The sequence below is a fragment of the Rhinocladiella mackenziei genome (genome assembly GCF_000835555.1).
Source record: "Rhinocladiella mackenziei CBS 650.93 unplaced genomic scaffold supercont1.8, whole genome shotgun sequence".
NCBI lineage: Eukaryota > Fungi > Ascomycota > Eurotiomycetes > Chaetothyriales > Herpotrichiellaceae > Rhinocladiella > Rhinocladiella mackenziei.
The window spans coordinates 396,662-422,912 of NW_013550597.1; the positions used below are offsets into that span (position 1 = coordinate 396,662).

A 26,251-nucleotide genomic window follows, 5' to 3' on the forward strand; every position below is an offset into this window, starting at 1 on the left:
TGAATATTTCCTCTGAAGCTCATCCAAGTCCCAGAAAGAGTTGTTGTAGGCGTCAAGAACTTCATCGGCAGAATCGAATTGTCTTTTCTAATAGTACAAAGGATTCCATTCGTACAGGGTAAACTATTCCGTTCAATGATTGCCTTCAACTTCTCGTGGTATGAAATCTTTTCTCTCCATCAATTGTGGAAGTTCTCCCCAGTGGCAAAAAGTCGGATTAAATAATATTTGGTCGATTCGGATCTCTGGGTATCTAGTGGCACAGCTGCCGCAATTGAAGCCGAGATGCTGGCTACCCCTAAGGCTGGCGCGCCTAAAGGACGTGTTTGCGTGGATGTGTTTGCGTAGACATCCATACAAAGTTAATCCGGCCATGCTTACAGGCGCAGAGATGACAGATTGCTGTTGCTACTATCACTTCGGGAGACCCATGGGTAGGGCTTTGTGGGGGCATTTGTGACCAGTTGAGTTGCCAGGAAGGCTCCTACCTATCCATTGTGACCATGGCACATCATCCTCCCGACTCATGCCGGTCTCACCACTCACTAGTTGTGCATCCATATTCTGTGAGCGTGAGCCTGTTGTGGTTTCCTCTTCTTCACCCAGCGATTCTTGGGGTTTTATACGAGACAAATGATTGGTCCCGAAGTCGGAACCGCTTTCGGGGAAAGAGGAGAGGGAGGCCGAGTATCCATCCCGATCGTAGATCACTAGATAGCACTTTGATGTAGACCGCGAAGTCGAGACTTCCCGCGCTTGTTTGACTCCCCAGGGATCGGTCTCTCTCGATTGCGGCAAGCGAACCCTCCAGCGAGCCCGATTGTTTATTGCTGATTGCCATCCTATGGTACAATGATTTCGTGTCGGCAAGATTCAAGAGTCACATCCTGCCCGTCAGTCGGACGGCACGAGGAACAAAACTTCACAGCCGAAATTATCAATCCATGGGGCCCAGCATTTTCCCGTTCTGTTCCACCTCTCGTGGATGATCCGAGACAGCGGATCTGCAAGTCTTGATGTTGGTCCATAAGGATTATCTCGACAAGACGATCCTTACCGGCAGATAACTTTGTGCGGTATTCACGCCCAATTTCGCTTCCACCACAGCCACCTTCATCTCTTATCAGCCTCTAGAAAGACTCCAGCGGTCAGTCGCAATACCATTGCCCTTTCCGCCTCGGCCGACCTTGGTGATTCAGCCCCGAGTTGACCAAACGGGCGGCGTGCAGGATAGGCATGGCCTGGTCGTAGTGTGGAATTCGTGGATCTAACTGGCTCCAGCCATCACGGTGAGATTCACAGGCCTCCACCGTCTCTCGAAACTCCGGGGTCAGCAAGACGTGATTTCATGTAGCACTGCGCTCAAGGTGCCAGCGGCGGCAGTGACAACTGCGATAGCAACAGCGACAACTCACCCCTCTCACAAAAGGGACAGAGACTATGCTAGAGTGGCAGATGCGGAGGACGTCTCCTCCGGAGAGGACGCGTCTACCCATTGCGTGGTCAGATGGAGGGTCATCGTTGATCGTGAAGGTGAATCTCATCAGCAGAGAACTAAGTTACACTTACAGTGCGAAAACCTGTTCAAGAACAAGTACCCGTTACGAGAGCGGAGAAACACGCTCGAAAACGAGCGGTAGCCGAGGAGCGAAGATAAAATGTGTCCAAGGACAAGGTTCGGGCCACATGACGATATCCTGCGGCCGTTGCCTCCGGAGAGATGATATGCCCTTTTTCCACGAGTCAGTTACAAGACAAGGCTCTACCCCTTTGCCGGCCCCGGTTTCTAACCCTCGGAATTCGGTCACGGTTGCCGTGTTATGGACACTCGCCAAAGGACAGAGGTCTCGGCAAGACTGTCACGCTCTCTTGGCACGATTCTCTCTGCCGTAGATAGTTAAGGAATACAATCCTTCATCCACACCACCAGAGAGGCCATAATATGCTGACCGTGGTTCAAAATGCGTTCTCAGACTTGTTCTCGCACCAAATAGTGCTAAGCCCGTACCTGCGCCTAAATACCGTGCCAAGGTTCCCCATTATATTTTGTTCATCACGCGTCCCTCTTCTTATATCCGTTTCTCTATCGACTGCTTCATTCGTTCAGCATGCTAAAGGCCAGCAGTCAAGCCACAAGAAGGCGCTGCGTGGTTCCAACCAGTCCTGTGCTTCCTTTAGCGTCTCTCTTTCACTGCCATTCCCGAATTCCTCGTCGCTATGCTCGCATTCCTCTTCTGATATCGCGACTCAGTTCAACTTCCCTATCGAATTCGAAGCTCGCCCTGTCCGGCGAGCTGACATCGTTCCCCTTAGGAAGATCAGATTTCGGAGAGATCCGCCAGCTCCCTGGAACAGCGTACTTTGACAAGACGGAATATATCCCTGTGCTTGCGGGGGGGCCGGCTGTTCAGCTTGTTTGCCGCCCCAGGCGATTTGGAAAGTCGCTCACGATCTCTATGCTGCGATACTTTCACGGATTCCAGTTCCGCGGTAAATATCATGAGCTTTTCCAGGTGTGTGGTGGGATCCTCCGTGCCATATTTGCCCACATCTCTAATACTAAAGAGGATCTCGACGTGGACAAAGCTGTCCAAAATCGCACAGTTGCGCCTGGAAAATATTTTATCCTGACATTCAACTTCTCCCGCGCCGCACGTTCCGGCCCAAGTGTCGGGCCCCTGACGCGAGAAATGAACCGCGGGTTATCACAATTCAAACTCGACTACGCTGCACTTCTCGGCAATCCATTCACGTCGGAAATCTCTCATTTTGATAAGAATGACCCAGCCGGAAACCTCACAGACCTTGTTGATGCTGTGGCTCGGACGCTTGGCGGTATTCATGACAAGGGTGATAAGGGCCGTGCTCTATGGGATGTGCAAGGGGTATGCTTGTTCCAGGCTCCTCCATGCTATAATGGATTCTAACGCCTAAAGATCTATTTGGTGGCGGATGAATATGACGCTTACTCCAACGAATATATGGATCCCCATGATCCGAAAACGTGGTCTGAGACCGAGTCCTTTTATCTTCTAAAGGCATTCTGGTCCAATGTTAAAGCTGCTCGGTCGCTTTATGGTATTCGAAAAACGTATATCACTGGAGTCACACCCCTTCTTTTGAGCGGCCTCACTAGCGGCGCCAACGACCTAGAAAACACCTCTTTTATTCCAGAACTGTCAACTATTTGCGGATTAACTCGATCCGACGTGCTAAACGCGTTAAGAGTCATCTGTCATAATAAGGAAGACATACAAAGGCATTTCAGGGAATTAGAACGCTAGACTAACGGGTATCACTTCTGTCAAGACCGGAGGGTTGAGCCAGTGCTCAACACACACACTGCTCTTTCATATCTTGAAGTAAGCAATGAGAAAAATTATCTAACTCTAATACTAATCATTGGATATATAATGTTCAAAAAGGACGAATCCCCCGACCTCGGAGCAACCCAAACTCAGAAGTCTCTGAGCCCTTCTTACGGATATGTGCCCAGGCGCCTGCGGCTGTGAAAGACATTCAACTTGCACTTCGAAAGGATGAGCACGGCTCTTACCAAAAAATTCCGTGTACCAACATGTTGCTCGGCCTAGATCTATCTCAGTGAGTAAGTTACCTTCAATGTTGGCAGGAGGAATTATACTGGAAGAATGAATCTCACATTCCTGTCTATTTAGCATTGCTGGAGAGGGCGACATATCGGCATGGCGATCCTTAATGACCTACATGGGTGGCCTGACTTTTGATCCCGACGATCCCTCCAACTTCTTGAAGATACCGAACCTTGTCGCTGCGACGAGGTTTGGATCTGCAATGCTCAACCGACTTGGTTTATACAATTCCATGACAAGTGCCCTTCGTAATCTTGCTCGGACTGGGAGCCCAATGGACGTCCTGGCCGGGTACTGCCACATGATGCGGCAACATGATGTCGTCGGAGAGGCTTTTTCAAAGAAGGAGGAACACCACCGAGACAGCATCCAGTGGACGATTCTCGAGAACCCTGCCCTGAAGTCAGCAGCTGAATACAAAGTTACGAAGGTGATATCACTGTTGTTATACAATAAGAGCTATGGTGAAGCTGACCTATATAGTGGACCAACAATACAGGCTATGTCGATCTCCTTATCACGGACGGTAAGAAGCTCTACACTGTCATCGAGTTTAAGAACATCCCAATCGCTTATTTGGGACTTAGTGGAGAAGAGAATCTCGAGAAAGCCCAACAGCTCGAAGCCATGAAGCTGATCGAGATTCTTAAGCCAAGGTTCAAGGGCGATAATTACCGAACAGGTACCATCCGCAGCTGGGTTGATGGAAGAGGCAGCGGTCGAAATTCTGGAAGTGTTCGCAGACAGCTTCAGTCTTACATTACAGGGCCCACCGTGCAAAAGGAGATTACGAACAAAAACTTCTGTGCTTTCACAGTAGTGATTATTGGATCGTGTCAGATACTCGTGCGGGAGATGGATAGGCATGGTAAATGGGTCGACGAATTTGATCTTGCGAGATGGAATGGGGGAATACTCAAGAAATGACGGGGGTATGCATTTCTAGTCAGGTCTGGATCTATTCTCGGAACAACCTCCTCACGTACCTTCGCAGTGGAACTGAGGAAAAGTGGATGGAAATAACCTCAAAGAGTCAACGGTATCGATTCGGGACTAACTATAAAACCAGCAGCAATCACTTCGTCTGCAGCTCCGCAGGAAGATGAAGGGAATCGACTCACCTAGGTGGCATTTGTCAGTTGCCTAATGGATCTACAGTCGGGCGGCCTGCCAAACTGACCAATATCTTCGTTGATTGCGGAAATAGTATTCGATGGGAGCACAGATCCCAGGTAACAGCACATGGATCCCACGCCGGAGCAAGGGCTCAGGTAGCATCCTTTGGGCAGGTCATTGACGTCGCCGCACACTACCCGGGGATGGATCTCTTCGGCCGAGATCGCCAATTCGGCGTATTTCATTTTCAGGGTCGATGTGCTCGTCGTGATGGGTGACTCCAGCGATCTCGTTATCCCCTGTTGGTTCGGCCATTCTTTGAGAGATTCAGTCGAACCAGCAATTGGGTAAATGTGGTAATTCAGGCGACAAAAGCTGCCTGTTATTTGTGCTGTCACATTCCCCGAACTTTTGGCACGATCTTTTATAAGCCAAGGGGTAGTGACCTGGCATTGAGGGAAGAACGCCGCCAAAAGCGGCGGCATAAGCCTCCAAATTCGGCCGCAGATTTCCCTTCAACTTGCATTGTGCTGCAAAGCTGATCGGCGTATCTCTTCGGAAAATTTAGATCCGGAATGATGGTGCGTGGAGAATGTTCCGGCAATGGTAGAAAGGCGATGACGTCCCACTTTGTCGCAGCTCAGCTGTTCGGATCGCGGCTAAGTTTGAGCCCTATGGGTCAACATTGGACTAGTCGGCGGGTCCTCAAGGACCAACCAGTTTGATAGGCCGGTTGGCTCCACTCAAAGGGGAGGGCGACTGGGGCGGCTCCACCCCCGCGGATGGCGAAAATGACGCTGCCATGCAATGACGTAAGTCGAAATTTTGCTGCGCCTTGTCTTTCAATAACTAGGAAAGCTGTAGCTTTTATGCCCTCAATCTTTTGGTAGGCCTTCTTCGGTAGAGGAGATTTAATACAAATGGACCAGGGAAAGGTCAATGAAGGCTTAAATAAGGTTACACAAGCGCCCCGTTGAAACCCAAGATGTTATACTGACGAAGCTCTTATCAGCCTGTTACCGAACATGAAAGGCGGGTCTACGCACGGTTTGGAAGTTTGCCTAAGCAAAACATCCTCCTACGTTCGCAAGTGAAGGTAAGTCATTATCCCTGGGTTCCAGCACCCGACAGCCGAGATTTGAAGCTCACCAGCTTGCAGGAACGCAAATTCTTCGACTCTGGAGATTTTGCCATTTCCCAGGCTACCAATGACTCTGTGACTGGCCATCCGCAAACGGGAAAGCAACATCCTGCATCCAACGAGATTCCTCATCTTTCCTCACCCGTACCCAGCGATAGCAACGTGAAACCGGATGCCAATACTTCGCAACACCGCAAAGTTATCAACAGCCCGAGAGAATCCACCTCTCCCGAAACGGACCACCAGTATGAACCAGGGAAAGAGCAAAGCTCAAAACTCGCTCGCAGCCTCGAGTATAATCAGAAGGAGTCTTTTGGCGTGACGGCGCAAAATTCAGCGCGGAATGATAGCAAAGCAGCTTGACATTTGCGAACGCGTTGGAACGCATCCAAATCTTAAATGGCATATACAACTTCTTGGAGACAATACCACAATAATTGGAGCTCCTTGCATTCTCTGTACGAGTGGCTCGCAGCGAAACTTCTTTCTTCTACAAGGCATGCATTCTCTTCTGAGTGATGTCATCGACCCACGCAGCGCCCCACATCGACAATGCCATTTCCCCGGTCCACACGCACGCCCTGACCTTTAGCTTCTAGCATGACACACGCGAGTCCAGCGTTCTGCCGGTTGATTGACTGATTGATTGATTATTCTTACGCCCGTGCAGGCCGCTCAGCTCCCGCGTCTGTGGTAGCTTGTTGTTACAAGCAGCAACGAGATAAAGGAGTGTCGACCGAAGGACTCAGCCTTGTTGATGTGTGATTTTAAAGAGGACGTGTTCCTATTTCGAAGGGTCCAAGGGACCGTCAGACTATATAGTTTTTCGGAGTGTGTATGAAGCTTACAACGCCTCCGACGGTCTTTACAAGCCTTGGCGTCCACTTATCACAGGCATGGCCGGGAGAAACAGGAAAGATGAATTTGTATCCTACCCCTATATTCACATTTTCCTGACAAATGTCTGTTATCCGGAATGATAAGGAGAGACTAACTGACTCATCGACAGGGAACCAACCCATTTCTATCCGCCTCATCGCCGAACTGATACTTAACAGTGTCTGCTAGGCCCCTGCTCAAAAATGCGTGCTCGTCTGCTAGACAGCTAGTGGCGCGAGGCTCAACGGCGGCTCCTGCGACCTGACTGCGCTGATTGCGTCCTTACACAGTGTCTGGTCCGATGAGCACGGCATGTTTGCCGTCGTACGGTTCTTGTTTGATGAATGTGCGATAAAATGGCCGAGGCTGGCCCCGTCACAGCGTACTAAGGCCTTCGAGGACCAGTTAGCTGATTTGATTGGCCTGCGGACCTGCACAATAAGGACTTTGACACTGTCCAAACAATTGAGAAGCAGTGGTTGCCCAAAATCGTGGAGTAAAGGGACGCCTTGTCCCATCGCGGCTCCTAGCGGCCTCTGGGCACGGTTAGGCAATGAATTACGTCGCCCATTTGGAAATTTACATTTCATCGCCGTAGAGACCGCGTTCGAATGGAAAGGTTACATGGAGAGCGCCGTGGCTTCAGGGGAACGTGGCGCATTCGAGGTGATTGAGGCACTGCAAGGGGGCAGGGACAGAGCGTTATGTGAGCTCTGATTCCCCCGGTGAATCTTCAGGGCCATTGCATTGCCGGAATTTTGTAGGAACCGGTATAAAATCACCCATTGTTTCGAATATCCTCTTAGCACTACGAGAAGATAGGACTTGAAAAGTAAAATTTTATATACCAAGTCCGTTCCTCAATCTTTAGTCAACCGTCTCGACCAGCTCTTCTCCCAATATTACCTCCCCTTCACCTACAAATTGTGCAAACAATCGCGAAAATGGATCTCACGATCTTAAAAAACAATAACACCGTCGCGGGTGCCTCTGCATCCCGTCACCGGGGCAAACAAATATAGGTGGTCTTTGCCGTGGTATCTCAGCCATGAGTCCCAAGGCTTGCCCTCGTCGTAATGCTTTTCTGGCTGCCCGTAGTAGTCACGGCATAGATTACGCACGTCGGGTAGATCGCTCATGGATCGTCGACGTTCCACTCCTACAGGACCATGCCGCATAAGCCGGAACATTCCAATCGCATATCCGAGCGCTCGTCATCGTCGTCGGATCATAGAGCTTTTCCTCGGCAAGGACGAATTCTTCAAAATCCGAATCGCCAACGTCGGCATGGCGTCAAAGTTTTGACAGAACGGTTTCTGCTTCGGCATCATTCCTCTTTTCATCCGTTTCTGGGCTACTGTCACCATGGACTAGTCGAAATCCTCAAGCGGCTTCCTGCACGGAATTTTCTTCTCCTTCTTTCGTTCCTTCTCCTCGAGAATAGATGGGAGGTGCCTCGAACACTGTCTCGTTTCGCGGACGATCCTGATCCCGTCCGCTCGGAAGCCGTGATGGGTAGGCTGTACATCATATTCGAATGGATCGTCAACACCTTGCCGCAAACTCGCAAGCGGCCGCAAGATTGATGCATCATTGGCATCGTAAGTATCCATCAGGAGGTCCATGCAACATTGAAATGCCGCATTTTGGGTCCAGGTAGCCCACAGCAAAGTCCTTGACTTTGTAAACGATGAGATACTCTCTCAGAATATGCCTCGACCATGTCGCCTTATCCGCAACTCCCTCAGTTCTTGCAAAGTTCCAGCAGAGCTAAGCATTTTGACGAAGTAATCCCGTCCATGCGAAGCAGCAACCACGCCCGTTTAGGTCTGCCAGAATCAGTCATGTTCTGGTTGGTCGTTAATGTAATCACCGTTTTCTACAAATTCAGCCAGAAGAATAGTGACAATCAACTCACAGTTTCATGCTAACGTCGAAAGCCGCGAATTTGAAGTCACTTGTTTCTGTAAAGCAGCGAACACCGACCCAGATGGGTGCCATGACACCAAGGAATCGGGCTATTCGTATGCATCCCTCACTTACCTTAGCGTATGGCAGATTCTGCTTTAATTCATCTGACAAGGGAACTCGGGAGTGGGAAGTGGCTGCACCACGTCGTTTGTAGGTTGCAATACCATTGTCGTGATTGAAACGGACAACGATCGGCATTACCCAATAGTTCGGCGTGTCCTTAGATGGGGCAATGACAGTCACAGTTCCTTCTTGACCTGTGAGGAATTCTTGCAACATAGCAATTGGGCTTTCTTTGGTTGGCAAGATCGAGGAAGACTCTGGAATCTGCCTTCCATGATCGCATGGTGAAAGTTCCTTGCGCCCGTAGTAGACTGCTGACATGGGCTTGACATCGTATTGCTCAACAAGCTGCGTAAGTTAGTCGACCACTTTTGACATGACTGGCGTGGGGGTCAATGGCGGAAGAAGTTTGAAGCGGGTGCGAGGTAAAGAGGATTGTATTGGCCCAGAGGAGAGTTGCACCCTTTTCTAACGCCGCCTTCGGGATCAGGAAAGCACCATCCTCATCTCGCTGTGGATATGAGTATTGCTCTAGAGTAACGACATTGGCGTTGGCAGACTTGGGAACATCAGCAATATCTGCTCCTGAATCTTTATAGCCGTCAGGTTTCTTTAGTTTTCTCACTCCGTTGATAACTCGAGGCTCGCAAACCTGGTAAAGAATTGCAACGGGCGGCATCCGGGACGCATACCGTCGACGCGGAAAGTCGTGAAAGCCGAGGGGCCCTGCCAGTGCAGCCTTTGCCCACATTTGTTGAAGCGCTCATAATAGGTCGAGTATGACGTACACGAATACCTATGAGAGCATTAAGCAGGCGCTAATTGTAATGACGGGTTTGTTCATTTCACATACTGGATTCGGGCACCATACAAGTTCACGGTCAGCGAGATAGACCCAGAGTTGACACCAGCAATAATAAAGGCTATCATTCCTTTGATCTGAATCAGACGTCCTCCACATATAAACTGCCAACCAGGTTATTCGGTTGAAAGGTTCGTGCCATCATGAAGCCGGCATGTTTTGGCATTTCGGTCTGCTTGTAAGGGAATGGTCAGTCGACAGCCTCGGCCCCAACTGCTGAGGCAAAGATACAGACTATACTGTAGTTAACCAACTGCGCCTGAGTCCGGAGCGTGTTTCTCCGTCCAGGACCTTTCTACACCGACTCGACACTCCGACTCTACACGCCGACTTCCCCCCCTCATTCTCGAATATGATGCTTCTCTGAACTCCCTACTCAGTCACTTCGGACTTGTACATGATTGCACTATGAACAACAACACATCTGCGAAAGACCGTCTCTGGTCTCGACGTGAGATAGAGGGGTTGATTGCGGAAGGAAGAAAGATCATTATCCTCAATGGACAAGTTATCAAGGCCGATGCATGGCTCCCTTTTCACCCGGGAGGTGACAAGGCCATTCTACACATGGTTGGAAGAGATGGGACAGATGAGATCTGCGCTCTGCATTCAATGGAGGCACAGGCACACATGCGGAAGTTTGTGATTGGAAGAGTCGAGGGCAGATGGGCAAACTTCCTGCCTCCTATTCAGGGTGGATACTTCCGACCATATACGAAAGGCGAAGAAGGAGGGGAGGAGGAGGTTGATACTGACCTGCAAAGTGAACATCTTCTCAGCTCCTCAAGCGATAGTTCTGGCCCACCGTCACCTATCTTCGATCCAGTTGACTCTCCAGCATGGGGCCACATGTCGAGTTTCTCTGTTTCCTCTGTTTCTGAGGATGGACAAGCTATCGGCAAATCTGACCCCATTGAAACAAAGCTCTCAGCGGAGAAGTCATCGGATATCTTGAAATACCCGTCCCTAGATCACAAGTCACAGGATGAAATTGTTACCAAATATAGGGAGCTAGAAACCCGAATTCGTGCTGCAGGGCTCTACGATTGCCCCTATGGCGCATACGGAATCGAATGCTGCCGATACCTTCTCCTATTTGGCTCCTTCCTCCTGGCTCTACACTACTCCTGCTACGCGCTCTCTGGTGTCTTTCTCGGTATGTTCTGGCACCAGCTTGCGTTTACTGTTCACGATGCTGGTCACATGGGAATAACTCACGACTTCCATATCGACACCTGTATCGGAATTTTTGCCGCCGATTTCCTGGGTGGTCTTTCTGTCGGCTGGTGGAAGCGCAACCACAATGTCCATCATATTGTGACCAACTCTCCCGAACATGATCCAGATATCGAGCATATGCCTTTCTTTGCCATCTCCACGCGCTTCTTCAACTCCTTGCGCTCGACCTACTACGATCGCGTCATGGATTTCGATGCTGTGGCTAGATGGGCCATCTCGAAGCAGCACTGGCTGTACTACCCTCTCCTGACCTTGGGTCGCTTTAATCTCTACCGCCTCTCCTGGGAATATTTGTTATTGGGGCAAGCTCCTAAGAAGGGCCCAGCTTGGTGGCACCGCTGGCTCGAGATCCTCGGACATGTTGTGTATTGGACCTGGTTTGGCTACGGAGTCGTCTACAAATCCATTCCCAACGCCTGGGACCGTTTTGTCTTCGTCATGGTGTCCCACATGGTCACTGCGCCTCTCCATGTCCAAATAACCCTGTCGCATTTCGCCATGTCAACCAGCGATATGGGTGTCCACGAATCATTTCCCCAGAAAATGCTTCGCACGACCATGGATGTCGACTGTCCGACTTGGCTTGACTTCTTCCACGGCGGTCTCCAGTTCCAGGTGGTCCACCATCTCTACCCGCGAATCCCGAGACATAACCTCCGTCAGGCACAAGGATATGTCAAGGAATTCTGCAAGGAGACGGGGATTCCATATGCGATTTACGGCTTTGGTCGGGGCAATCAGGAGGTCATTAGCAGACTTGAAGAGGTGGCCAAGCAGGTCAGGGTGTATGAGGAGTGCAGGAAGGCATGTGCCCGCGAGCTGGTAGAGGGGCATCGACACGATCTTTGAAGGAAAATGAATGCAAATGCACATTTGTGATGTGGCGATGTGAATGACTCTAATCCGTAGATTCTTACACTGTTACTGGGATGTATGCGCCGATAATGATGAGGTGAGCAAATGTATATAGAGTCGATGAATGAGGATAGATTGGTACATAGCGCGTGATATGGGGCTTGTTAGGCTCTGCCGCAGCTCTTGGGGTTTAAAGTATTTCAGGTCAAAGGGAAACTTACAAGGGTACAAGAACCCATCTTGAATTTTTGCTAGGAATTGTACCGACAAGAATAACACTTTTGCCAGCCCATTACACAGCCTCAAAGCCCATCTCCCCAATCCGAAATCGGAACCCCTCTTCGCCGGTTGTTCCTCTCACTCTCGCTGCTTGGTTGGCGCTCCAGTCTACATCCGCCACAAACGTCGTGTTCCTTACGGCCTTAAATCTCTTGTCGGCATCTCGAAGGCACTCTTCAAGCGACATCTGCGGCGGAAACTGAGGAACTGACGTCCGAGAAAGCGTGAGTGTCAATGTCGCGTACGACGTCCACGGTGTAAGGAAAGGGGACGTCGGCCCTGATGCAGCCGTTGGATGGAAGCCGTCGGGTCGCTTTGCTGGAGGAGATATAGGAGTCGTGCTGAACACGACGCAACACTCAAATCTCTCCTGTAAAGCTTTTAGCCTGTCGATGATCTCCGACGCTTTAGATTGGCCACCTGAGACACCGGGCGACTCCAGTCTTGCCATGTCCTGATCGAATCTGTCTTGCCAGTAGAACGCGGTCGCGGAGTCGATGATAATGAGACTGAGCGATCGATGAATCGACAAGTGTTGCGACCGGTCCAAGAGATATGTGGGAAGAGAATCCAAGATGGAGATAAGCTGGGCGGAAGATTGTGGGCGGAAGATGTGGGCGTGATTCAGGGCTTCCATGGCCGTCTGCTTGACCCTGGTTTCAGGGATGTCCGCTGGTCGCGTTTGGATGTGATGTTGCATCATCTGCAAGAGACGAGCAGCAGAGAAGCGGCCATCATTGTCAATGTATACGATTGTAGATTCTTTACCACCCAGGTCTCTTGGGAGGATGGATAGGGCGGAGAGGTAATGGAGCAACATCGTCTTTCCGGAAGCAGATTTTCTGCTGGTCAGTTCGATGGTTGCGAGTCGAGGTTTGGAAATTTGTGCGAACTCTTCATGTCCATCGATATTTGTACTGGCATGCTCGTGATCATTGAGTTCATCAACCTGGTCTCCAAGAGCGGTGCTCACAGCGGTTGGTGATGGCCATCCCGGTTGCCGTCCGGCTGGTTGAGCACGGAAGCGAAAGATCTCGAGCAATTTGTCCAGTCCTGGAACACCGAGCACGTTTTTGGGCTGAGGACGTGCTGCATGCCTAATATCTGCAAGGAACTGGGTTCGCGTGGAGTGATCAGTCTCCTTTCAGTGTTGGGGGTGTGGTGACGAGGCTGAGGCAGATGGTATGGAAAGGAAGGTCAAGCGGAAGATTTCCAACTCTCTCAACTCAAACTCACCTGTTCGAGACTTTGCTCCTCCACCTCCTCGAGGAGTTTGGCTCCGTATTGTTTGGCCGACATGTTCTCGCCATGACCAGAACCAAGCACCTAGTCTCGATTTTGCAAGCCGGAAGCCTAGTGGTGTTGAAGAAATCGACAGAAAGAGAAGTGCGATCTCGCAAAACGTGTCGGTATTAGAAATCCCAATGGCTCCACCCGAGCATCCTTTCCCAGTCAGCGACCTCGAGCGGCGCGTGCATTACCACACCGTCAATCTGAAAGAGAAGAGTAGGAAGTTGGGGGATTTCGATCTGAAGCGGGACTGCGAATTGCTCGAGCTGGTCCAGTATAGCTGCACCACCCTCGAGCAGCAGTACGAGCGAGCCCTGTCAAATCCGCAGGGTGCACCCCGCATGGAATGCTTCCCTTTCGTACGATTATTCAGAAAGTACTGAATCCCTACGTTTCTAGCAGAAATTTTCTGTTGCTGACCTCGAGGCAGATGTGAAAAGAATGGGAAGGTCTTCCACGTCGAAACGACCGCATGGGAGGGCCCACATGCTTGGAAACCGCCTGCGGATTCCGGGCCAGTGGCGGGTGCGATCAACAAACGCGACGAGGAGTCCAAAACTGAATCTTCGGCAAATCTCTTTGAAAATTATGGGAATTTGTTTTGGTCTCAAAAATGAGCCATGCCCCGGGTATCATATGCATTTTCCGTTCCTATCCAACCACCAACGTCAACGCCAATGCCATGTAAAATACCACGAGTCGTAGGTTCAAAGCTCCATCACATCCGGGCCACTGGGACCTGAGCTGGCTGGCTTTTCCTGTCCACTAGACGCAGCACCGTTCATATGCGGCCGCCTCTTGACCTGCACATCGTCGGGCATACGATATGCCTTCTCACAAGTCACAATCGGGCCCAATTCGAATCCTCCCGGCTCTTTAGCAAGAAGATCTCGCAGAGTCTCTTCAAAAATAGTCTCTTCCGATTGATCCACACCCTTTTTCCACCGCTTCCGTTGCCGAGGCGTGCATTTCTGCCTAGAAGCTTCGGAGTCCAGTGGGTGAGCGGCATCCAATTTGACTGCCCCGGCCAACTTTCGCAAGGCCTGCTCTCCAAGCTTTCCCTCCTGTGTCGCTAATTCTCTGATCCTTCTGGTGTCGACCTCTCGGTACGGATATACAGGCGAATCTTTGAAAGTGTGCGCGGAAGGCAGATCTGGCAAACCCTTGGTGTTGAATGAGAACTTTTGGAGTTGGCCGTGTCCGTCGAGTTCAGGGTCGAGGAATGAAGGAGGGATATCGATGGTATTGTGAAATTCATCTTCAGGAGGAGGAGTCAGTAGTAAGGGGGGGTTGATGGAATGGTTGGTTTTGTATTGTCGAAGTTGGTCATCGAGTCTTGGAACGTCAAATACATCGATTGCGGTTTCGAAATCGGAGGCTATAGGGGTAGTTCGACGGGCTGCGAGCATCGACCGACGGACTTTGGAAAGGAACTTGAGCACGACTGAATGAAAGTCAGCAAAATATAACCAACTCCTTCAGGGAGATGATACATTCTTCCACCGCGCCAACCAAAGCTTCGAGTGCAACTGACTCAATGACTGGACTGCTGATGTCCTGTTTCAGAGCCTCCTCTTCGCATATTGCTTTGATGCAGTCTATCAGTAACTTATCAACCGTCTCTTGCTCCAACAAGGTCGGTTCTCTTGTAGGCAGGGCTTGAAGCTTATGTCGCATGACATGGTGGTGATGATAAGGGACTTTTCGTTTCGGCGAGGTTGTAGACATCTGCTTGAACGAAGAATCGCAGATTCAGGGATAGGTCGTCTGACTAGGAACTCCAGCACATATTCCGTGAACGATTCAAGAGAATACAAGAAGGTGGACTGATCGCGCAGGCGAGTGCTGTGGAGCAAAAGTGCCGCCAAGGCCCATTTCGACTTGAGGAAGCTTCAAGAGCTTTTCCTCACACCACATCTTTGTCTCTAACGGCTTTCAAACTCCAAATCCACACCCTCATATCGGCTGTTTCGGTCGTTTCCAGCTGTCGGTCTATACCGGGAACATATCACATCTACGAAACTTGGGTGGTTCGAGCCCGGCGAGAGCTCGTAAAGAAAAGATGGCGATCAAACCAATCACAGGAGTACGTCTGTCTTCCGTTCAGCAGATTTATTGTGCTCAATTAAGCACATTGTATGCATATTTCGACATGTAGAGCTGCAAAACTAACGGTCGATCTCATGCAGATGCTTCGACGAGGCCTCGTCTTGGATATAAGTATTGCGCTCGGTAAGCCACGTTCTTGAACTTCCGGCTCTATTGCCGGATCAGAGTTCGACTTGGGACGAAAATCAGGGGGATACCTATGCAAATGGCAAAGACAATATGAATCAAAGAGCTGGAAAGTATGAAACAAAGACGATCTAGAATAGCTGACCACGAATTGAAATATAGGTCTGGGAACGACGTTCGGCTATCTGTGGTGGTACGGTACGTAACGAGAGACGCTTGACAACCTCCGAATCCTCCCCGTCCGAACTTGCAAAGCAATATCCCAAGTTTTCACACTCGGGAATTTGAAGCTAGAATCCTGACAACAATCAGGCTACCACCTCCCCCGCGTCCGAGCTCGAGACAACTTTTACGCCAAATTAGAAGACCAGCGAGCCCGAGACGCTGGGTTCAAATAAATCAATCTTCTCTGGGCTAATTTTTGCAAAAAAGATAACCCTACCTGTGATCTGCGAGAAGGGCCAGACGATTGATCTCAGGTGGTGGGAGAACGCCACCCTGACGGAACAAATAGAAAGCAGGAACAGAGAGGGCGCTGTACATATTTGATCTTACTGCATGAAAAGAAATGAAAGAGTAAAGACTCTTCACACGTTGTTCGTTCGTTTCTGCTTTTTTTGGCATTCTTCTGGCGAGTATTGCGGACCAAACTCGTGAGTCTGCTCTAGGACACGGTGGCTATCGGTGATTCGAATCCAGAAGCCTGGCGGGCGGATGCGAATCCCCAAATTCAATGACACAATTTCAAAGTTGAGAGCCCTTTTTGGTGGAACAATCTTCTCTTCCGACGTTCTGATACATCGCTATTCTGAGGACAAAGGCCAACAAATACGACCGAAGTTGAAGAACGGGTTGTCCTGTTCTCTATGCATGCTGCTCGTGGCCACGGTCCACCTCTCTGGCTAAGGGTCCTCTCACCTCAGCTATTGGCAGGTCCTTAAATCCTGGTTATGTCCACATGAAGTTGTCGTCATTTTCATCAAGCTCATGCTCTCATCTTCTTTTTCGCTCACGTTCTCGACCAGCTTTATTCCATGCGTCCTCGAAAATTGTAGGTCTCCTGGACTTATCCTTGCCTTCGATATTCAGATATCTCACGACCTCGACACTACCCGTACCCACGGTCATGGTCTTCCCCACAATGACAGACTCGCTGACACCCTCGATCTTATCAATCTTGCCTGCCATCCCTGCGTCAAAGACATGATCAGCCGTCTTCTCGAAACTGGCCAGCTGGAGGACACTGTCGCGCATCTTCGCCAGCCCGAATCGCGTAATCCCCAATACTTCGCCTTTGTATGTCATCACGTCCGCCAAGAGTGCCATATGACGAGGGTCAATCGAAAGTCCTTTGGTAACTTCCTGGATTTCTGTGATGATCTTGGAGCGAGCAGCTTCGATACCGAGGACTTGCAGAGTTTCAATCACCGAGTTAGTCTGCGTGTGATATGGATCGACACCCTCCGTGTTCATGCAATAGAGTAGCCCATAGCCTTCCACCATGACCTTGTGCATTTGTTCGGGTCTGCTGTTTGCATCAGGGGGTTTGGGTACTGCGGGCTGGGAAGAATCTTCGATCTTGATCTTCGATGTGGTTTTGGAAGATGCGGTGTCGTCTCCATTCTCGCCTTTAACCTCTGATTCCGTGGATGGCTGAGCGGCACGCTTCTTCCCAGGTTTAGCCCGTTCAAGAGCCGCCCGCTGGGCCTTTATCTCGTCCGACATTGGATCGTCTTCTGCCATCACTACTGCTCGAATTGCTTGAGGATGTCCCAGAACGTGCACCCTCGGAAGAATGCGACGCAGGGTCTGAAGACGGAGCAATCGTTCACTCTGGCTTTCCTCATCAAATTTGGCTGCAGATCCTCGCTTCATGGATTTGATGGGAGAGTCCGTCGAGAGTTTGAGGATGTCCTTTCCTCGAAGTTGAATCTTTAGCTTTGCAGCTCTGAGTTGGCGATGTTTCCGAATGGCGTTACAGATATCTTCCAGTGTGAGGTCGAGGCCCAGTTCCGTGATGGTATCCAGTGAGATTTTAAGGTGGATGCAACTGGGTTTTCCAAGAGAATGGCTGATCTCGATGTACGACGTAATGTCTTCCAGATATAAGCTCTCGATTCTGCCTTTCACAATCCTCGCAAGAGATTCGGGTATTGACAAGTCTCGTCTGCGCTCCAGACGGCAAGTGATGACCGGTGTACTGATATCTTTCGACGCGTTGATGATTTCTTTGATTCGAGGTACTCCCGCGGTCAAACTCATACCGGCAACACCCGCAAAGTGAAAGGTTTTCAGGGTCATCTGAGTACCTGGCTCCCCAATAGACTGGGCTCCAACGGCCCCAACGGCATGGCCTGGCTCTACTCGTGCTCGTTCGTATTTCTCCAAGCACAAGTTGACGAAGGCCTGTAACGTCTTCTTCGAAAGTTTAGAAGTGAGTTCAAAGCGATCCTTCGTGGATGGAAGCGCTCGTACTCTCGTCAATGTCTTGTCGTCGGATGATACTTTCTTTTGTTTTTTGGTTCCTTTTGGTGATGTGACAGCGGGGCTTGTACCTCTTCTCCCAGAGCGTCGCGCTGGTGCCGCAGGAGTTTCATCTTCCACTTCTTCAAGTTCAGCATCGGCCTTTCTCTTAGAGGCACTCGAAGCCATTCGTGGGGGAGGTAACGCATATTGCTTCTTTTGTGCCCTAGCCTCGTTGAAAGCATGTGATTTTGCCATGATAAAGTCGTGTATTGACTGAAGGAACGCACGATGGCTCTCGTGCTGGTCGACAAGTCGGTCATCATCTGTATCATAACGAAGCTCAACACTATTGAGATCGATCCTAGTGAGAAGACTACGCTTTGCTGACAAGATGTCTTCCATAACGGAGTAAATTTCGGTATCGTTAAGACCGGGGTCGCTCATGTCAAAAGTTGTCGCTTCAACGTGAGCATAGGTACGTTCAAAGTCGACAGGCTTCGCACTTGCCTCCATATCGACTGGATCAAGCTCATCGTCGCCGAAGCGGAACTGTACGATATTGGACGATGAATTGCGGACTGTGCGGTCATACTGAGTGGAAAGATCTTCCAAAGACTTCATGAGCCGTCGGGACATGTAACCAGTTTCAGCTGTCTTGACAGCGGTGTCGACCAAACCCACTCTACCGCCAACTGCGTGGAACAGGAACTCGTAAGGCAACAGTCCACTGAAGAAGCTATTCGAAACGAATCCTTTTGACGGTGGAGATCGCTCGTGCTTTGCGAAGTGAGGTAATGTTCGGTCTTGAAACCCATCCGCAACACGCTTCCCCTCGATGTCTTGCTGACCTAACAGAGCAGCCATCTGGGCGACGTTGATGTTGGAGCCTTTGGAGCCCGAAATTGCCATAATCATTGGAGTATTTCTCTTGCTGAGCTGAGAAGTCAAAACACCTGCAATGTTTGTGCGAATAGTACTAAGCACCCGGACCTGCTCTCCTTCGAGTGTGCCTGCATCATCCAAGCCTGCTTTTCTCTTCAGCTTGCCTGCTTTGGAGTCTCGCACAAAGGAGTTACACTCCTCGAAGACTTTGGCTATCATGTCCGCTTTAGCCTTCACCAGCATATCTGGCGGGGTAACGTCACTAATACCAACGGTGAATCCTTGGTTCCCTAACCATCTCGCACAGAGTTTGGATAAGCGGTTCATGCCTTGGGCAGCTGCGTCTGGTCCGAAATCTCGGTACAAGATATAGAAGACCGAGTTCTTTTTCCCTGAACCGACGGTGGACTTGTCCATCCGGCCACACAGGACTTCGGAATTGCGAATACACAGGAAGCTGTCGTCTTGGAGGTCTCGATGCAGACCTGGATGGAACTGGTTATGGTCTCGGCAGGCAGCGTCCAGATTGACCATCACAGGTGATTGCTTGTTTGGTCTCATCAAGACGCTGAAAACTTGCTTCCCTGTCCACAAAGCTTGAGGCTTGATGATGGACGGCGGAGGAAGCTCGAACTTGGTCTCAGGCTCCAACATTCCGACACAGATGGTAACGAATGTTTTCCTGTCGAAGAATTGGTCCAAACCGCTGAGCAGGAAGGATGCAGTAACAAAATCCTGGATTGCCGAGATGATGGGCTCACCGTTCTTAGGCGTCACAATGTTGTGCTTAACACCCATCAACAAGGTCGCCTCGGTCCGGGCTTCCTCCGTCTGGGGGACATGAAGATTCATCTCGTCACCATCAAAATCGGCATTGTAAGGGTTGCAGACGCACTCGTTCAATCGGAATGTCCGATGGGGCCGAACTTTGACATAGTGGCTGAGAATACTGAGCTTGTGAAGAGAGGGTTGACGATTGAACAACACCACGTCTCCATCTTCGAGATGGCGTTCGACGACATCGCCCTCCTTCAGCTCTCTGGCAACATGTTCCGGTTTGCCAAATTTGAGAAAGATTCGAAAATCACCATCCTTCTTGTAGACGTAATTGGCCCCCGGCCAGATCTTGGTACCATTGCGCACTCGTTGTCGAAGTTTGTCAATGTTGATTTCGTTGACCACTTCTGGATATGTCATGTTCTTCGCCACCAATTCAGGAACTGCGACTTCGTCAATGTTCAAATTTGGGTCCGGGGAAATGACAGTTCGACCTGAAAAGTCGACCCGTTTGCCCGACAGATTGCCACGGAAGCGGCCTTGTTTCCCTTTCAGTCGTTGTACGAACCCTCTGATTTGCTTTCCAAACTCCCCTTTCGCAAGGCCGGGCACGTCACTATTGATATACATGGCCAGCTGTAGAGAAAGATAGTCCCAGTGTTCAATGACAGATTGTACGGGGGCGCCTTTTTCGATGGCTTCTCTCAACGCAGAATTGGCCGCGACAATATCGCCTAGTTTCGCTGTAATGTCGTCTTCCGTACTTGCACCCTCTTGCCCTACTGAAGGTCGAATACAGACGGGCGGGGCAGGGATGTACAGCCAAAGAAAGGACTCAGGTTTGGCCGATCGCAGACCGAGTAGTTCACGGTCCGCATGTCGGATTCGTCTGAACAACTTCAATGTTCGCAGAGGATTCAAATCATCCATGGCCTTTTTCAGATGTTTTTCGAGCTCGGAATTGGTTTGTTTGGCATTCTCGAACGACTGATCGAAGGCAATCTTCTCTGGCGGAGCAATCTTTTTGGCCGATGTTGATGAATTGTATGTTTTGAACTTGTCATGAGATATCTTGAGCGAGTAGGTTCCAGCCTTTCGAACCAAGCCATTGAGAGCACCACACTCGAAGCAGACTTTGGTTTTTCGGCATTGATCAGCGACTCGTCTGACAATAATAGCTTGTTTCAGGCTATCATTTTGCGATCTTCGAAGGCTGGCGATAAACTTTCTTCGATCTACTTCCGAGAGGAGGATGCAAGAGCAGTTCTGACATGGTCAGTATTGTATCAAAGCCCATTTTGAGTCGAAATAGTACCTTGCAAATGCTCTGCAGAATCTGAATCACCTTCTTGAAATATCCCACATGGAATACGGGCAGAACCAGTCTGACATGTCCAAAATGGCCGTTACATGTTTGTAGTTGTTCTCTGCAAGTCCGGCACGTATCTCGTTTCCCAGAGACGCCCATACGCCTATCTAGCGGTCCATATTCGGCGTAGGTACGTCCTTTGTCGAGGTCGAACAATCGGCGATCGGCAAGTTCGACTTGAGACTGGTTGATTATATCTTGATCAGACCTGTAGAGCCATCAGAGTCATGTCCTGCTCCTCCAAAGACAAAGCATACAAGACACCAAATTGTAACTCTTTGATGACTTTTGGGACATCGTTTGTCACCTGCTCTTTTCCCGACCCCGGGTTCTGTATCTCCGTGGCACCGGGCATCTTGCTGTCACAGGCTCGCCGCCGCGGGGAATGGAGGAGGGCGTGGGAAGGTCTCGAACATCAGTGCGACGCACATGCACACTCAAGAGAAATCAGGCGAAGTTTGGTTCATCAGGGTGTCGTGATTTGAGTTGTTGACTGGGTGCAGTTGTCGACGGGTTATGGATTTGATATGAATCTGGGAGTGTGGTGGGCAACATCCCAAAATCATTTCTCCCAAAAAAAAAAAAGGCCCCCCGCTTCGGCTCAAGGTGGCGTTGAAGCCTTGCCATCTTTGCCTATTCCATACATTCAAGCACCGCAGCTAAAAGGCTGACCTATAGCTAGCATCTATTTTACTGGCAAGGACACTGTCCGTCAGCTTCTACAGAATGAGATCAAATGTATGGCATCAAAATCCCCAATCGAACGCAACAGTAGTATCCCATGGTCATGATCATTTCATGCCCGAGATACCATCCCCGAGTCCCAGGAAACCCGCCCAAACTCCTCCGCTTGTCCATATGTTCAACTTTCAGTCTGCCAAACGATAGCTGACCATTGTATCCACCTTGTGATTGCTGGTGCTGAAACTTCGAAGTTGGACTTTCTCTCCATTTTTGATATCTTTGGCGTCGCTATCTCCCCATTCAATGGGCACGTCTGAGTCCGCGTCTGCATAGACCAACACATTGAAGGTACAGTTCCCGTCGAGCACAGGTAGAAATGTGACAGAAGCGGTGATTTGTCGGAAGATTGCCTGAATTTCTTCTTGTATCTGTGCCTCCGTCTTCTCTGGTTCCGGTTCTGCCGGAGCTGCTTCTCTGCTGGTGGGTTAGCTTGTCTCTTTGCGCTTCATGGTTCGAACCGCATACTCTGGCGCCGCATTTTCTTTGTCTGGAGCCTTCTTTGAGGATTGACGTTTCGAGGACTTGCTCGTCATATGAACATCAAACTGCCATCGCTCGACATGTTCGCCAGTCTCTTTACTCGTGATGATCACCACTAATTTTGAGATCTTGCCTCCGATCATCCATTTGTTCAGTTGCGACATGATCTTTTTGATATATGCCTTGACTTGATCATCCGAGGACACTTTCGATTCGCATTAGTTTCTAGCTTTCGCAGTTCGTCTCGACGGTCATACCAAGCATATTGAGTCCATACTTTTTGACCCTGCGATTTGTTAGGGATCTGGTTTGTGTGTGCGTACTCATTTCCACTCACGGTGTAAAGTCCTCCGCGGGATATACACCTCTCTGAAACCTAGAAACTGTCAAGGCCATTCTCCTGCAATCTTGAACATCCCACGCTCACAAGATGGTATTTATCGAATACTCAAACTGATATGTGTTAGATATGGCGCGAGTTATTGAGGGAGGCACTCACAAATTCGGCCACCGTTTTCGCGGACCCTGTTGCGCATCCATCAGCACGTCTTTTTCGTTTCAAGAATGGAATAAACAAACCTCGAAGAGCCAATTTATGAATCTGAGACTTGTCCTTCTTGTCGGCCGCCATTTTTGTGCGCGTTGGATACTGTGCGCAAGGGGAGAAGTTGGTAGGAAGGTGGAGGGAGGCGGCAGTCAACCGTGATGGTTGGCCCGGTGACAATCGGCGTGGTTCACCATCCTTAAGAAAAAGAGCAAATTTCTCGCACCGCCACCAGAGAATATTCAATGTGACTTCACTCATTTGATCATCGCGACTCATGCGACAATGCCTGCAGTTCTTTGCACGGCGAAGAGCTGCATTAAGCACCCCTTCTGCCTTATCACAATTCCCTCGCAATAAATCCCATCTACTGCGGACCTTTGCAACCTCCCCTCTTGGACTCGCATCCAATCCTCCCACGGATCTCGAAAGTCGCATCGCTGCCATCCCTATCGATCGATTTCGTAATTTCTGCATCGTTGCACATGTTGACCATGGCAAAAGCACTCTTAGCGACCGCCTCTTGGAGCTGACGGGCACGATTAAGCCTGGATTGAACAAGCAGGTCCTAGACAAACTAGATGTTGAAAGGGAACGAGGAATTACTGTCAAGGCTCAAACATGCTCCATGATCTACAGTTACAAAGGAGAGGACTATCTGCTCCATCTTGTCGATACACCCGGCCATGTTGACTTCAGAGCCGAAGTGTCACGTAGCTACGCCAGCTGCGGTGGTGCCCTTTTGTTGGTGGATGCGAGTCAGGGTGTTCAAGCCCAGACTGTTGCAAATTTCTACCTGGCATTTTCTCAGGGATTGTCGTTGATTCCAATCATCAACAAGGTAGACCTACCACATGCCGACCCTCCCAGAGCCTTGGAGCAAATGCACGAGACATTTGAACTGGATCCAGAAAGCGCAGTTCTGGTATCTGCAAAGACGGGGCTCAATGTGGAAAACATTCTTCCGGCAGTAATCGAAAAGATTCCAGCGTAAGTGCGGCGTTTCTGGCCCAACAAAAATCCATCGCTGACTTTCATAGACCAGTCGGGGACCATACAAAACCCCTCAGATTATTTCTCGTAGACTCGTGGTATTCAAGTTATAAAGGGGTCATTTTGTTGGTACGAATATTCGACGGAGAGCTTCGAGCAGGCGACAATATTGTTTCCTTTGCCACTGGTCTGAAATATACCGTGGGAGAAGTTGGCATAATGTACCCCGATCAAATACCTCAAAAAGTTTTACGTGCCGGACAAGTGGGTTATGTCTCTTTCAATCCTTCCATGAGGAAAAGCAGTGAAGCCAAAATTGGGGATACATATACCAAAGTCGGGCGGCAAAAAGAAGTGGAACCACTCCCTGGATTCGAGGAACCAAAACCGATGGTCTTTGTTGCAGCTTTCCCCGTTGATCAGAGCGATTTTGAGCATCTTGAAGACAGCATCAATCAGCTGTTGCTAAATGACCGCAGTGTGACCATCCAAAAGGAATCGTCACAGGCGCTTGGTGCAGGTTTTCGACTAGGATTCCTCGGCACTCTGCATTGTTCTGTTTTCGAAGATCGGCTTCGGCAAGAACACGGGGCAAGTATCATCATTACACCGCCTACTGTGCCGTTTCAAGTCGCGTACAAAAATGGCCAGGAAGTGGTGATCACAAATCCAGCTGATTTTCCCGACAGCGAGGAGACCAGGCGAAATGTCACGCAGCTACGAGAACCCTTTGTATTGGCAACTTTGACATTTCCGGACGAATACCTTGGAAAGGTAATGGAACTTTGCGAGGGAAATCGTGGGGAGCAAAAATCAATGGAATACTTCACCTCCTCCCAAGTCATTCTCAAGTATGAGTTGCCGCTAGCTCAACTTGTTGATGATTTCTTCGGAAAATTGAAATCAGCAACCAAAGGCTATGCAACACTCGACTATGAGGATGCGGATTGGCGAGTCAGCAATATTGTGAAGCTTCAGCTTTTGGTGAACAAAGAACCCGTCGATGCCATTTCACGTGTGATGCACTATTCCCAAGCTCGGCGCGTGGGCAAACAATGGGTTGAAAAGTTCAAAGAACACGTTGACAGGCAAATGTTCGAGATCGTCATCCAAGCTGCCGTGGGAAAGCAAATCATTGCACGAGAAACATTGAAGCCTTTCCGAAAAGATGTCCTCGCCAAATTACATGCCGCCGACATTACCAGGCGGAAAAAATTGCTGGAAAAACAAAAAGAGGGTCGCAAGAAGCTGAAGGCTGTCGGTAACGTGGTCATCGACCACACTGCTTTCCAGGCGTTCCTTGCCAAATAGAGATAAGGCCATTCGATAATTTGACCCGAAGAATGACGCTGTCCATGAAGACCGATATCACAACATGGCCAGACTACGTTTCCTCTCAAACACTCCATGCGCTGGCTGTCGGTTCGTCGGTCACTTTGCCGGTGCAACTTTTCGAGGCATTCTACCATCTCGTCGTGATAATGCGGCTGGTGAGTAAAATGATCACCGAGTCTTTGTTGTCTGCATGTTTCACTAGGTTTCTCTTCGATTTTCTGTACCTATTGCCCGAGCACGCTATTTTCTTCGTCCCTCGAAGTCGCCGTGTATTATATTATATCAACCCAATGGCTGGTACAATGTATCTGGCTCGCAGAAGCGTGAATTTACTGCAGAATACCGAACCCTGCGACTAGATTGATGAGTACACATGAGCAAGACCGAAAGAGTAAGATTTAGTCGTTCTACCAGGGGTGTTGGTGCACACAAGTGGAAAGCTGGATCTAGGAGACCATGGTTTTCCAACTTCATTACTATCAGCAAAACGCCATTCCACGGTCTGCTTCACGCCGGTCGGTAAGATGGAGTCGCTCTCCACCCAAGGGTGTCAAAAATCCCAAGGCTGAAGACTCTGAGTAGAATGACTGGAATTCTACGGGAGCCAGATCCTCACGGAGTGGAAGAAGGTCGCTCGCAGCCTCATCTATTGAACTCACCAACGAGATCGAGGAGGAAAGTCTGAATGGCGCCAGAGACGAAGACGTAGCAGGTTGGTCTTCCAACAATGAGCCGCCTCCTCCCGCTATTGACTCATATCTCAAAACACCCACAACTTCCAAATGTCTCCTCCACCTTCCTAGGAGGCCGACTTGGAGAGATCCTGAAGAGTCCCACGACGCTGGCCAAGCAGCTAGAAATCCACATGAAGTTGCCCTTCCTGCGACAACAGAGGCAAATACTCGCTCTGGTCTGATGAAGGTCGGTGGCCAGAGTCATGATCCAAATTTGGGATGGTTGACCCCTTTCGAAACGTGATGGATGTAAAGGGCAGAAGTGTGCTGAAGAAATAGGAGAGCAGGGAGGATGTTCGGGCCCGGGACAGCCTTTGCTTTCTGCAATTTCCATATCTCGTATGGAAGTTCTCATTTCCAACGGGGGGAGAAACACGTGTATTTGC

The 26,251-nt window shown here is 49.8% G+C and overlaps 11 protein-coding genes across 11 annotated transcripts; 6 read left to right on the top strand and 5 right to left on the bottom strand.

Moving 5' to 3' along the window:
* Positions 1 to 2,108: 2,108 nt before the first annotated feature.
* Z518_09752 (uncharacterized protein) lies at positions 2,109 to 3,284 on the top strand (the record flags this gene model as incomplete). Its single annotated transcript, XM_013412369.1, has 2 exons — positions 2,109 to 2,885; positions 2,937 to 3,284. 2 exons carry the CDS (start codon positions 2,109 to 2,111, stop codon positions 3,282 to 3,284), a joined length of 1,125 nt encoding a protein of 374 aa, XP_013267823.1.
* A 433-nt stretch (positions 3,285 to 3,717) lies between these two features.
* Positions 3,718 to 4,538, top strand: Z518_09753 (uncharacterized protein; the record flags this gene model as incomplete). The annotated part of the gene is made up of 2 exons (XM_013412370.1): positions 3,718 to 4,075; positions 4,111 to 4,538. 2 exons carry the CDS (start codon positions 3,718 to 3,720, stop codon positions 4,536 to 4,538), a joined length of 786 nt encoding a protein of 261 aa, XP_013267824.1.
* Positions 4,539 to 5,647: 1,109 nt separating this feature from the next.
* On the top strand, positions 5,648 to 6,231 carry Z518_09754 (uncharacterized protein; the record flags this gene model as incomplete). The annotated part of the gene is made up of 3 exons (XM_013412371.1): positions 5,648 to 5,683; positions 5,740 to 5,823; positions 5,887 to 6,231. 3 exons carry the CDS (start codon positions 5,648 to 5,650, stop codon positions 6,229 to 6,231), a joined length of 465 nt encoding a protein of 154 aa, XP_013267825.1.
* Positions 6,232 to 8,661: 2,430 nt separating this feature from the next.
* On the bottom strand, positions 8,662 to 9,460 carry Z518_09755 (uncharacterized protein; the record flags this gene model as incomplete). The annotated part of the gene is made up of 2 exons (XM_013412372.1): positions 8,662 to 9,129; positions 9,158 to 9,460. The coding sequence occupies 2 exons, from the start codon at positions 9,458 to 9,460 to the stop codon at positions 8,662 to 8,664; spliced, it is 771 nt and encodes a 256-aa protein (XP_013267826.1).
* A 591-nt stretch (positions 9,461 to 10,051) lies between these two features.
* Positions 10,052 to 11,731, top strand: Z518_09756 (uncharacterized protein; the record flags this gene model as incomplete). The annotated part of the gene is made up of 1 exon (XM_013412373.1): positions 10,052 to 11,731. One exon carries the CDS (start codon positions 10,052 to 10,054, stop codon positions 11,729 to 11,731), a length of 1,680 nt encoding a protein of 559 aa, XP_013267827.1.
* A 298-nt stretch (positions 11,732 to 12,029) lies between these two features.
* Positions 12,030 to 13,315, bottom strand: Z518_09757 (uncharacterized protein; the record flags this gene model as incomplete). Its single annotated transcript, XM_013412374.1, has 2 exons — positions 12,030 to 13,130; positions 13,253 to 13,315. 2 exons carry the CDS (start codon positions 13,313 to 13,315, stop codon positions 12,030 to 12,032), a joined length of 1,164 nt encoding a protein of 387 aa, XP_013267828.1.
* A 125-nt stretch (positions 13,316 to 13,440) lies between these two features.
* Positions 13,441 to 13,923, top strand: Z518_09758 (uncharacterized protein; the record flags this gene model as incomplete). The annotated part of the gene is made up of 2 exons (XM_013412375.1): positions 13,441 to 13,682; positions 13,737 to 13,923. The coding sequence occupies 2 exons, from the start codon at positions 13,441 to 13,443 to the stop codon at positions 13,921 to 13,923; spliced, it is 429 nt and encodes a 142-aa protein (XP_013267829.1).
* Positions 13,924 to 14,013: 90 nt separating this feature from the next.
* On the bottom strand, positions 14,014 to 15,034 carry Z518_09759 (uncharacterized protein; the record flags this gene model as incomplete). The annotated part of the gene is made up of 2 exons (XM_013412376.1): positions 14,014 to 14,750; positions 14,800 to 15,034. 2 exons carry the CDS (start codon positions 15,032 to 15,034, stop codon positions 14,014 to 14,016), a joined length of 972 nt encoding a protein of 323 aa, XP_013267830.1.
* Positions 15,035 to 16,534: 1,500 nt separating this feature from the next.
* Positions 16,535 to 21,390, bottom strand: Z518_09760 (uncharacterized protein; the record flags this gene model as incomplete). Its single annotated transcript, XM_013412377.1, has 3 exons — positions 16,535 to 20,932; positions 20,982 to 21,243; positions 21,293 to 21,390. The coding sequence occupies 3 exons, from the start codon at positions 21,388 to 21,390 to the stop codon at positions 16,535 to 16,537; spliced, it is 4,758 nt and encodes a 1,585-aa protein (XP_013267831.1).
* Positions 21,391 to 21,904: 514 nt separating this feature from the next.
* Positions 21,905 to 22,890, bottom strand: Z518_09761 (uncharacterized protein; the record flags this gene model as incomplete). The annotated part of the gene is made up of 7 exons (XM_013412378.1): positions 21,905 to 22,193; positions 22,245 to 22,464; positions 22,517 to 22,545; positions 22,597 to 22,635; positions 22,687 to 22,712; positions 22,759 to 22,784; positions 22,839 to 22,890. 7 exons carry the CDS (start codon positions 22,888 to 22,890, stop codon positions 21,905 to 21,907), a joined length of 681 nt encoding a protein of 226 aa, XP_013267832.1.
* A 190-nt stretch (positions 22,891 to 23,080) lies between these two features.
* Positions 23,081 to 25,107, top strand: Z518_09762 (translation factor GUF1, mitochondrial; the record flags this gene model as incomplete). The annotated part of the gene is made up of 2 exons (XM_013412379.1): positions 23,081 to 23,793; positions 23,844 to 25,107. The coding sequence occupies 2 exons, from the start codon at positions 23,081 to 23,083 to the stop codon at positions 25,105 to 25,107; spliced, it is 1,977 nt and encodes a 658-aa protein (XP_013267833.1).
* Positions 25,108 to 26,251: the final 1,144 nt, after the last annotated feature.